The 12,034-nt window shown below is 38.5% G+C and overlaps 1 protein-coding gene across 2 annotated transcripts in view; it reads left to right on the top strand.

The window, feature by feature from the left end:
• Positions 1 to 838: 838 nt before the first annotated feature.
• The window catches only part of LOC107551493 (ubiquitin carboxyl-terminal hydrolase CYLD-like), a 20,164-nt gene continuing 8,968 nt past the window's right edge, over positions 839 to 12,034 (top strand). For both annotated transcript variants that reach the window (XM_016233109.1, XM_016233110.1), the window contains exons 1-5: positions 839 to 1,187; positions 5,491 to 6,121; positions 6,417 to 6,713; positions 9,317 to 9,422; positions 10,473 to 10,565. In XM_016233109.1, coding sequence (XP_016088595.1) covers positions 5,630 to 6,121; positions 6,417 to 6,713; positions 9,317 to 9,422; positions 10,473 to 10,565 — 988 coding nt within the window. In that variant the 5' untranslated portion in view covers positions 839 to 1,187; positions 5,491 to 5,629. The remainder of the gene's footprint in view (positions 1,188 to 5,490; positions 6,122 to 6,416; positions 6,714 to 9,316; positions 9,423 to 10,472; positions 10,566 to 12,034) is intronic.

A 12,034-nucleotide genomic window follows, 5' to 3' on the forward strand; every position in this document is an offset into this window, starting at 1 on the left:
CCAGTTCCTTAAAGGGGTCCTATTATGCTTTTTCACTTTTTCAACTTTAGTTAGTCTGTAATGTTGCTGTTTAAGCATAAAAAGATCTGCAAAGTTACAAAGCTCAAAGTCCACTTCAAAAGGAGATATTTTATTTAACAGAAATCACTTTTCAAAAACTACAACGAAGGATCCGTTTGGACTACAACGCATATTTTCCGGGATTTGTGATATCACAAATATCGACGAATTGGACGAGACCTGGTTGAGCTGCACTAGAGAAGGCAACGAGTGTTATCACTATGTCAGAGACACGCTAGCTTTCCCAAGGCAGACGAACTTAGAGTGGTTACAATCATCCAGGTTTAAATCGCTCAAATTAATTAGATTTTTCACACAATATTTACACTGAAGCTCACAGCTATGGTAAGGGGCGTGACATTTCCCGACCAGACACCCGAGTGCTGCCAATCACAACACACACTGGCCCAGCTAACCAATCACAGCACATTTCGTATTTCAGAAGGCGGGCTTTCATTTGATACAGGAGCTATTCGAGCCGTTCATGCCAGACTGGGGAGAGAGGTGTTGTAATAATGTAAAATATTTGAAAAAGAATGTGTTTTTAGAACAACCTAGTATGAGAGCCTGTACTAGTACATCCCCAAAACAAAATCAAGACTTTGTAAAAGAGCATAACAGGACCCCTTTAAACTCCTCTGCCAAATCACTGGAAAACCCCAAGAGGCGGGGCGAAATAAAAGACATCCGAAATGACCAATGCAGGCTGTAGCTGTCACTCATCGGCCAATAGGAGAGCAAGTTTCTCTCCACTAATGAAGCATGTTTGGTTGAGCCGTCAGATACATATTCACACACTGTAAATAATACTGAGAGTGAATATTATTTCTGTTTCAAATGAAACAACGGCCTCGACTCGACCAATATTATCGGATTTTTTCTTGTTTCCCTCAAAGTCTCGCCGAGATTTTTTTCCAGCGGTTTTAAAGTGCACGGAGTAGACGGCTGCCGATCCATTAACCGGTAGTAATGCGGAGTGTAGCCAGCGCTGGCTTCAGCTAAGCCCATCCGACAGTGTCACATAAACACCATCATCACTAGCAGCGCCACGAGAGCTTCACTGGAATAATCTTTTTCCAAATGCCATCGAAGACAGACGGGAGAATACCGGGACATTTAAACGTCAGGTAAGAGCAGTCTGAACGGCTCGTGCCGATGTCACCTGTTTACCTCTAGAGTCTGACTCTGATACATGATCAGCTTTAGATCTGTTACTGTAACAGGATCCACTGATTATACATGACAACACAGCGTTATCCAGTGATGACATTATATCTAAACCGAGCTCTAGAACTAGGAATAACAGCTAAATAGGAAGCTGTTAGTTTGCATCCTGTACCTGATCATTGTCATTTAGTGTAAGGCCTGTCCGTCGTCTTCACCCAGCAGTCAGTCAGTCACTGTCTAGAGAAAGTGCATAACGCTGATGTGATGTATTACATAATGAATTAAGTAATTGCACTTCTAAAAGCCTCTTCATATTGCTGATGTATTGGTATGACAGGTGGGTGTTCCCAGTTCTGCATGCTTTTTTGTGTGTTGACATGGCATCAGCTTCTCAGATCACTGTCTGTTGAATCTTAAAGAATGGATGATGTGGAGGGAAAAACAGTCGACATGAACATGGCCTCTGTTTTACACATCATGTACTTCACAGCTCAGATGATTGACTTAAAATAAGAGGCGGACAAGTGCCATTGAGATGTATGGGAATGCTAACAGATTGCTTTGTCCAGGTATTATTGACCTCCTTGATCCTTTCGGCCAGAAATCAAGTACGCTTTGCTTGACTTGAAACCCTTTGACATGTTTGCCCAGATTCCTAATATTATGAATATGTTATGAGTTATGTTTTTCTAAACCGTGTTGGCCTTTTTAGGATGGCCCAAATCACTGCCAGGTGACCTGAACTGCTGGATTTTTCTTACATTTCAGACAGGAGATGACGTGCAATATCAGTAAAAGGTCATGCAGTAAAGCCTGCTCTGTCTCGTCTTGTATCGTTGATATTAGTCATTATGCAGTAGTGGCATTTGTGCACCATTATTGTACATACAGGAAGCTCTGAGTGAGATTTAATTTGTTGCATGAATTCCCCTGCTGCTGGGGAAAAACCAAACAGTCACATAGTCTGTGTGTTGATACAAGTGTGTTCGGCTGGTTATTGTAGTGTCGTGGTCATTGATGAAGTATGTCATTTAACCTAGTCTGTGGCTGTCATGTGATGTTGCTTAAAGGAATAGTTCACCCATAAATTAAGTTCTTTCATCATTTACTAAACCCCATGTCGTGCCAAAACAGCTTGACTTACTTTCTTCCATAGAATACAAAAGAAGATATTTAAAAGATGCTGAAAAACTGTACGTTATCCACATTTCATTGTATGCACAAAAACACAGAGACAAATATTTTTGTTACAGTTTGGAATTATTTGAGGGTGAATAAATAATGACAGAATTGAAATATTTGGGTAAACTAAGATTCACTGTTTTAAAATATGATGTGTCGCATTGTTCTTAAAAAGTTTGATGGGGGAAAAAAAACTGCAGAGGTGGGGTGTAGGTAGATTGTTAAAGGGGTCATATGATGCAATTTCAAGTTTTCCTTTCTCTTTGGAGTGTTACAAGCTGATTGTGCATAGATAAGATCCCTGAAGTTGCAAAGACTAAAGTCTCAAAACCAAAGAGATATTCTTTATCAAAGTTAAGACTCTGCCACTAACACGCCCCCACATATCTACCTCACTATGTGGAAATATTAGCATAATGTGGCCCAAATGTGCACGCAAAGAAAGAAGGCGTGGTTTCAGTAACTGCAGTTAGTATTGAAGCAGCCATGTCAGGGAGACGCTGTGTGTTTCTAGGCGAAAGCAAAAGCACTTTATTTGGCCTTCCGAAAGTAGATGCATTTAGGAATCTTTAAGATTACTCACAACAGAACAGCAATGCATTTTATGGATGACCATTTCGTGAACCTAGGAGAGGAGGTAATTCTGACTTTGCTATGACAATCTGGCGCTTCTGAATCAGCTACTGTTTCGTTATTAGTTTAAGTATTTGCTATTGACTGTTCAAATGCGGAGTTTTGCGCATCGTGTGTGTGTGTGTGTGTGCGCGCGCGTGTGTGTATGTGAAAGAGCGCGAGCGAGAGGGGGGGGGTCACATCAAAGTGGAGTCAGCTGTCTTAACCGTGGCTTCTGTACTGCAAACACATACCAGCTTCATCACTGTGTCTGTCACGAGACTCTGTTCCCCTTTCAGGCTCTGCCTTTACATTTATTTTGAAAGATGAAGCTCGCGATTATGGTAAGGGGCGTTACATTTACGACGAGTGCTTGCGGTGTTCGGCCAATCACAATGCACTGGGTCAGCTGACCAATCAGAGCAGACTGCGTTTGTCGGAAGGAGGGACTTTGTAGAAAACGAAGCGTTTGAGAGAGGCAGGGCATAGAGGACCTACAATAATGTACAGTATTTGAAAAATTATGTGTTTTTTGAACATTAAAGCACGTCAACATATTCTGTTACACCAAATACACAAAATAATGATCTTTAAAAAAGCATCATATGACCCCTTTAATGATTAAGTCTTGTGGTGTATAAGAGGTTGAAACAGACAGCTCTCAGTGTAGCAGTCTGTCTGACGCCATGGTGTTTCCATTCAGATCACTTCACTCATGCATTGCTGTTTAGGACAACTTTGTGTTAGTTAAGAACAGAACCGCATTCAGCTTGCTCTGAATGTGCGTGTTCCATTTTACACAGTTTATTTCATTCATTTGAATTAATTATATTGAAAATACTTATCATAAGTCACAGTCTGATTTTATTTGCTTTATTTTATTCTTTATTTAGTATTTAACAGTGCTATTCTGATAGGTGTTGACAGCATTTTTGATACTGAGACGTTCTTATATTTATTAACCTCATGTGACGTTTAGGCATATCTGCAGTAGTCGAGTCTGTATGCATCCTTGCACAATGTTCCCAGCCATGGCCCTGCAGTTGCTAATTATGGTAATAATATGGCAAATGCTAGTGGGTCACTGTTAGTTCCCTGGAGGGGAGCAGGAAGGATTGGTCAGAGCTGGTAATTTTAGGTGGCAACACATTGGGGCTAGTCAGTTCACTCGGCAGCCATAATTGTAACACCCCCAGACAGCTATTTCCAGCCATGCAAGTACAGCTCCTATTTATCCCCTTGAATGGAAAAAGATAAAATCTACGTAACTGGTTGTCGTCATTGTATATCAATAACTTATTAGAATTTTATTGAATCTTGCATGAGCAAAAAAAAAATACTATCAGTCAAATTGGCCAATGAATCGCACTCAAAATATAAGCATTGTTTGTTACCATAACTGTACAAAAGTGCACAAAAATATCTTACTGATGATCGGCACATCCTGCCGACTGGGGTGTCCAAAGCCCACGATATACTCACTGTGAACTTCTTTTTTCCTTCTTCGCTTAGGGGTAAAAAGAAGTTTGAAAAGTTCAGCTGGAAGCACTTTACACAATAGATTGCTTTAAAGCAAGCAGCTTTACAGTATTAAACATGAAAAAACAGTGTCAGTATTGCCCTCAGTTAGAATTACAGTGTTCGATATAAAGCATCTCTTCGGTGTTTTCATGTTTTTACATGCTTCTAACCTTGACGGACTGAACAGAAAAAACGGAGACGATTTCTATGTCAAAGAAGGCAAAGCCCCAAACACACCTACCTACTGCATAATTGCCATAGACCAGTGGTAGTTTGAAGATGTATACCAGCTGAAGTAAACTTTTCCAGAAAGCTTCCTTTGGCAAGCTGTTTCGAATTCCCCAATGGAACTCAAAACAAACTTCATTTTGGCCTGATTTTGTAAGAAATTACATCACACCAGTTAGTTCTTCGGTTTCGCTTGAAGTATATTGGAGCCTTGACACCCTGTCTTTTTTTTTTTTTTTAAATCAGAATCCCAAAAATCTCCTACACTGGCAAGCTAACTTTTTTGGGTACGGGTTAGAGTGTCTCGCTCTTGTCTGTCATTTCCTTTTACATGATTTTGTGCAGCAGTAGGAGCTATACACTGTCTTTTTTATGTAATGATGGGTGTCAACCAGAACATATGTGCAGTGCACCTATATGTGCACCTATTATGTTGGAGTGTCAACCGGATAGTTACTGGCACTGGATAACTACAATATGTAAAATTATTTTCATACCAATATTTAATTATTATTTTTTTAATTTCACAGTTTGCCTCAATACCGATATATTGCGACCCCCTACAATTTTCACCATATTTTGACTCAGGTTTTCTCTGTTGCCGGCTGTGACAAAATCATGAGCTAAAAGACACTAGACAAACAAAAACTAGACTAACTTTGTTCTTAAACTTTTATACTCTCTCTGTTTTTTAATTATTCCCTGTCTCTCTTTTTCCAGCTCTTTTTGTCCATTCTGTCCATCCATCCCATTGAAAAGGTCATTAAAGCTTCCTCTTCCTATTCCCTCTGACCCCTGACGACCCACTGACCTTTGACGTGTGTTCCTGTCATCTTCAACCCTCTCCTGCTATGCAGCCATGAGCTCTGTGCTATGGAGCCAGGAAAAGCCAGCAGGCAGTTTCCGGGACGACTGGCACTTCTACATTGTGGTGAAGGAGTGCACTGTGGAAAAGCTGGGTCAGAAGACTCTGCGCATCCCACGCGGCAGCCTTGGCCAGGCCTGCCAGGAACGCAACAGCCTTGGTCGCACAATCCCGCCCAGCAAGGGTAAGCGCAGCCTACGCATCCTGGACCAGACCAATGTGGTGGTGAGCGTGGATGAACGGGACGTTATGGAGCTTGAGGAGAAGCTGGCAGAGCTGCTGTTCCCCATCACCAACTGCGAAGAGCGTTACTGCCTGCTGTGCAACAGAGCGCGTCTGGACAGGGCCCGCGACATCAACTGCGGATCAAAAGTTCGAGTACAGCTGAGGTCTGGCGACGAGCCTCTTCCAGGTGTGGTCCGCTTTAAAGGAGCTTTGCTGCCTGACCGAGCGCTGAGTGGTATCTGGTTTGGTGTTGAATTGCTGGTGAGCAACACTGTTTGTCTTGTTTGACGTTGTTTGTCTGGTTTTGGGTTCACCTGGTCCTTGAGCGTGTGATCATTACAGAACAAAGCTGCATTTGTCTCCGGGGCTGAGCTGGGAGATTTGGACGAACATAATTTAAGCCTGTAGGCTGCTTGTGTGGGTTAAGGCTAGTCTCAATCCTACCGTCACACGTCAACAATGTCTTTTGTTTATATGGCACATGCGTGATGTTATTTATGGGAGTTCTGATGTCTGTGTTGGTGAATGTAATGTCCTTTTCTCTTCTGTCTTTCAGGAGGAGGGCCGGGGTCAAGGTTTCACCGAGGGCTCTTATCAGGGTCAGCAGCTGTTTCGTTGTGAAGATGAATGCGGTGTCTTTGTTGCACTGGATAAACTTGAGCTCTGGGAAGATGAGGTGGAACGTGTGACGCTAGAGGATAATGACCCGGAAGTGGAAGGCGAAGGACCGCCACTGGAGATCAACTCTCGAGTGTTGGTGCAGACACGGGATGGCCCAGAACGGGGCACTGTCATTTTCTGTGACTTACTGCCTGGCAATGAGAGTCTTGGATACTACGTTGGTGTTGATATGGTAAATGAATTAGACGGTGGTGGTGAATAGCTGTTTTTAGCTGCAAGTTACAGTTGCATGCTCTGTATGTTTAATATTACAATTTTCATGAAGCAATATATTTGGTCATGAAGGTCAGATATTTTAGAAAGTGCTATTCAAGTTGATGATTAAGTTTATTATTAAGAAATTATCGAGGATGCATGATATGCAAATTCTGGCTGATGAGGTAAGACCTTCGTTCAACTTAGCAAGGCAACTACCACATTCAAGGCCCAGAAAGGTAGTAAGGACATTGTTAAAATAGCCCATGTGACATATTTTTTGCACGCAAAGAAAATGAAAATAACAACTTTATTCAATGATTTCTTCTCTTCTTGGTCAGTCTCCATTGCCATTCACGATTCAGTCTACTATTGTAGCTTCATAAAATTAAGGTTGAACCACTGATGTTACATGGACTATTTTAAGGATGTCCTTACTATGTTTCTGGGCCTTGAACATGGCAGTTCCGTTGCGGTCTATGCAGCGTCAGAAAGCTCTTGGATTTCATCAAAAATATCTTAATTTGTGTACCAATGATGAACGAAGGTCTTATGGGTTTGGAACGACATGAGTATGAGTAATTAATGACAGAATTTTCATTTTTAGGTGAACTATCCCTTTAGTTCTCTGTCATTTTGGCTAAATAACATATTTTTGAGATTGGATAAAGATTACATTTAACAGTGTTATTAAATTATGAGTGTTTTTAAACATTAACTTTAAGTGATGGGACCGATATATTGTGCATCTCTTTAAAATACGCTACCATTCAAATGTTTAGGGTCATTAAGATTTTTAAAGAAATATTACTTCTATTTAGAATGGGCATATTACATGTATAATGACATTTATAATCTTATGAAATAAATGCTGTTCTTTTGAATTAATCAGAGAATCCCGGTTCAGTATACTAGAATGATTTCTGAAGGATCATGTGACACTGAAGACTAATGCAGTGTAATGGCTGCTGAAAATTCAGCTGTCATCACAGGAATAAATTACATTTTAAAATAGATTACAATAGAAAAATGGTTAAATCTTATTTTAAGGATGTCCTTACTATGTTTCTGGGCCTTGAACATGGCAGTTCCGTTGCGGTCTATGCAGCGTCAGAAAGCTCTTGGATTTCATCAAAAATATCTTAATTTGTGTACCAATGATGAACGAAGGTCTTATGGGTTTGGAACGACATGAGTATGAGTAATTAATGACAGAATTTTCATTTTTAGGTGAACTATCCCTTTAGTTCTCTGTCATTTTGGCTAAATAACATATTTTTGAGATTGGATAAAGATTACATTTAACAGTGTTATTAAATTATGAGTGTTTTTAAACATTAACTTTAAGTGATGGGACCGATATACTGTGCATCTCTTTAAAATACGCTACCATTCAAATGTTTAGGGTCATTAAGATTTTTAAAGAAATATTACTTCTATTTAGAATGGGCATATTACATGTATAATGACATTTATAATCTTATGAAATAAATGCTGTTCTTTTGAATTCATCAGAGAATCCCGGTTCAGTATACTAGAATGATTTCTGAAGGATCATGTGACACTGAAGACTAATGCAGTGTAATGGCTGCTGAAAATTCAGCTGTCATCACAGGAATAAATTACATTTTAAAATAGATTACAATAGAAAAATGGTTAAATCTTAATAATATTTCACAATATTACTTTTATATGCGCAGACATTAAAAATATTAAAACATCTTTCCGACCCCAAACTTTTGAATGGTAGTGTATGTCAAAATAGATTGGATGTTCACCTCCAGTGAGACAGATGTCAGCGTGGAAGGATAAATTGAAGGAGAGATGTAGAGACAGCTCAGTATTCTTTGTGTGACCACCATAATGGCATGCTGCCAAATGCTCACACAAGACACAACCAACACACGCCATTCCACTGTTCTCCTCTTTTCACCCTTTGTTTCTCTCTCTTCTGTTAAGCTGTCACTGCTCTCTCAGCAGAGCTCAGCTGGACTTGCTATCATTGACATCTAAATAGTGTAGATGTGAAAAGGTTTAGGTTTGGAAGAGTTTGACTTATTTTTCAGGACAGTACATTACATTATTTTGCTCTAGGTCTTTTGAGTAATAGACTGTATAGATTAGACTTAAAATATATTTGAGTCTATTTAGTAAGTTAATGCATGTATTATTATTATAACTGTAATTTAATATACACTAAGAAGATTTGATTTGTTTGAACATGCATAAAATAGTACCTAGGAAAAGGCTATACCTTCGAAATCTAGATTAAAACATAACAGTAGAGATCTGGTAAGTAAAGGGTGTGGGTTTCGAGTCCAGAGACATCAGTCGTTCTGATGATAGTGTAGGTTGTGTAGTGTAGCCATTAGAGAATTACAGCTCTCGGTTAGTGAGACGGGTCCTGTCTGGGTCTGAACAAGAACGCAGATGAAGATTTCCATTAGGAGATAGAGACAGGCCAACCGTTGTTTGGCACGTGTTTATTTTGAGATGGAAATTACAGTGTTGTAGATGCGAATGTTTATGAGATGATCTAGGTCAGGTGCCGTAATAGGGTGCTGTACCTCTCGCCCTCAGGACAATCCCATTGGAGACTGGGATGGGATCATCGACGGCAAACAGCTGTGTAATTTTGCTAGTCTTGAACACACCCGTCTCGTCCCCATCTGTGATGTGATGCCAGGTAAGGGCTCTCACTTCATATTTCTGTATTCTTTCAGATGAGGGTATTCGATTTTATTCTGGCTTTGAGTTTGCTTACTGCTAGTTTGAGCACCTCAGATTCAAAGTACAACAAGTAACTTGGTCGTTACAAAAGTTAAAACGTAACGTTTTATAAAATATAAATGAATTGAAATTTAGAATTTACAAAACTAAATACATTCATTGCATTTATTCAAATGTGTATGCAGTTTATTTAAAAAAATTTTTTTTTGAAATTTTCTGTGGAGTGTTTATGGATTGTTGATATTTCTGTGTGTTAGATTTCAAATCAGGGTGTAGGCTAAATATTTGTTAGAAAGCAAAGGGCTCTAGTGTGTGTGTGTGTGTGTGTGTGTGTGTGTGTGTGTGTGAGTCATGTTAACACACAGGAAACAGAAGCTCTTTTGTCTAAAGGCCTTGTTTTTTGTGAGTGGAGTGTGTGGAGCTCTCTTTGTTCCCTCTATTTATTGATTTGTTTGTTTGTGTGCATGTTTATGTGTGTGGGAAAAACATCTTGTCTTGGTTAATGTCTTAAAGCTACCACTCTTCCTTAGTTTATCTTTGAAACTAAAGGGATCTGTAAATGCGGTCATCAGGGTGTAACCTGCTGCTTTGTGTGTGATGCTGTATGTGATATTACCAAAATCTTATGTCAAAGTGTTAATATTTTGTATAACAGAAAACGTATGTATCAGGTAATATTTGTTAAAAGTTTTACCCAAAAATGTTTTATATATTTCATAATTATAAAATAGTACCTATTTAAAAAAAAAATAATAATAATTTTGTTCTTTTTATTTGGAACTTGCACCAAAAGATCAGATTTATAAATTGTTAATGTTATTGGACAAATCCATAGAATACAATAGCCTTGAAAATCTAAATTTCAGTTTAAAAGAAAACAAAATCTCCTTTGGCCCATGTAAGGATCTTGTGGATTTTGAACAACATGAGAAAAATTGTGATATTTTTTTTTTTTAGGCGAGCTGTTTGCTTGTATTGAAACTTGTCTGTTTTTATTTGTTTGCAGAATACTCCATGCAGGATCAGAGGCTGCCCAAAGTTTTTGCCTGCAGGGGCGGCAGTGACAAACCTGGCAGCCAGAGCAAATCAAAGAGCAAAGGTATTATTCCTGTTATATATTTATACAGTTAATAGTGGTTGGCGATATGAGCTAACTCTTATATACGAGTAATTTCATTTCATATAGGGCTGGACGATATGGCCAAAATTGATATCACGATATATTTCTTAATTTCGGTTGATACGATATAATTCCGATATCGATATGAACACTATTTATCTGAAATAGAAATCTTTTGTAACATTATAAATGCCTTTATCATCACTTTTGATCAATTTTAAGCATCCTTGCTAAATAAAAGTATTAATTTCTATAATTTCTTTCTCAAAAAAATAATAAAAATTATACTGAATGGAAGAGTGTATAATGTTACAAAAGCTTTTTATTTCAGATAAATGCTGATCTTTGGATCTTTCTATTCATTTTCAGCTAGACAAAAGGGTATGAAAAGTGCCCCGAGTCGCTTGTTGTTGAAATTTAACAACATCAAAAACTGGAAATGTTGCTGGAGACGGGCTTATTTTAAATTAAAACTCATTGTCTGCCAGCAGGAGGCGCTTTTAGAGTGATAAAACTAGCGGTTTCCCCAGTAATGGCTGTAATCAAAGCAGCTCCGCTCATGAACGCTACTTTATCAGATCAAATGAAAATGCCATCGAAACTTTTCTGAAGACAGTCAGTTCCCTTCAGAGATACATTTATATAAAACACCCGCGCCGTGTTATGATTATGAAACGTGCAGTGCTCATGTTTATTCAACAAAGTCAAACGGCACAAATAAATAAATGTATGGGAAACTGGTAATGTATATCGAAATATCGGAAATGTGTTTAAAAATCATATCACCGTTATTGAAAAAAATTATATCGCAATACATATTGAGATTGAATTATTGTCCAGCCCTAATTTCATTATATAGTTATTTTTTTTGCTGGAAATAATTTTACAACACCAACATTTAGATACCGATGGAATTTCACTATTTCAAAACCAGTGCAAAGACTACTCTAACCAATGTGAGTAAAAAGATCTCAAGTAATTATAAAAAAATTAAACAATGTTTTTCAGTCAAGAGAAATTAGTGATTTTTCTCCTTTTGTTTGATTACCACTAACAGATTAGACAGCATCAGGTATATTAGGCTGATGTTGCTTTCAAAGCTAATACAATTTATTTTACTTTCAGAAAGTTTGTGGTTTTGAAAACTGCTATTTTGAAACAATTTTTTTGTTTAAAAAACAAACAAAAGAAAGAAAACCATAATTTTTAAGTACTGATGTACATCCTTTAAGGAAGAAGGACTGTCTCTCCCACTCTTGTCTCTCGTCTCTTGCTCTTACTGGCTCTAATGTCTTTTGCTGCTCTTTTGCTTAAATTTGTAAATTTTTCCTCATGTGAAATCTTCACCGGACATGTGATTTCGGCTAGAATGCACACACAAATGAGTTGTTGAACATGTAATCCTACATGTATTCCCTCTTCCTATACCCCCCCCCCCCCCCCCCCCC

This window comes from Sinocyclocheilus grahami, unplaced genomic scaffold, assembly GCF_001515645.1.
Source record: "Sinocyclocheilus grahami isolate Dianchi unplaced genomic scaffold, SAMN03320097.WGS_v1.1 scaffold425.1, whole genome shotgun sequence".
In the NCBI taxonomy this organism is placed as follows: domain Eukaryota; kingdom Metazoa; phylum Chordata; class Actinopteri; order Cypriniformes; family Cyprinidae; genus Sinocyclocheilus; species Sinocyclocheilus grahami.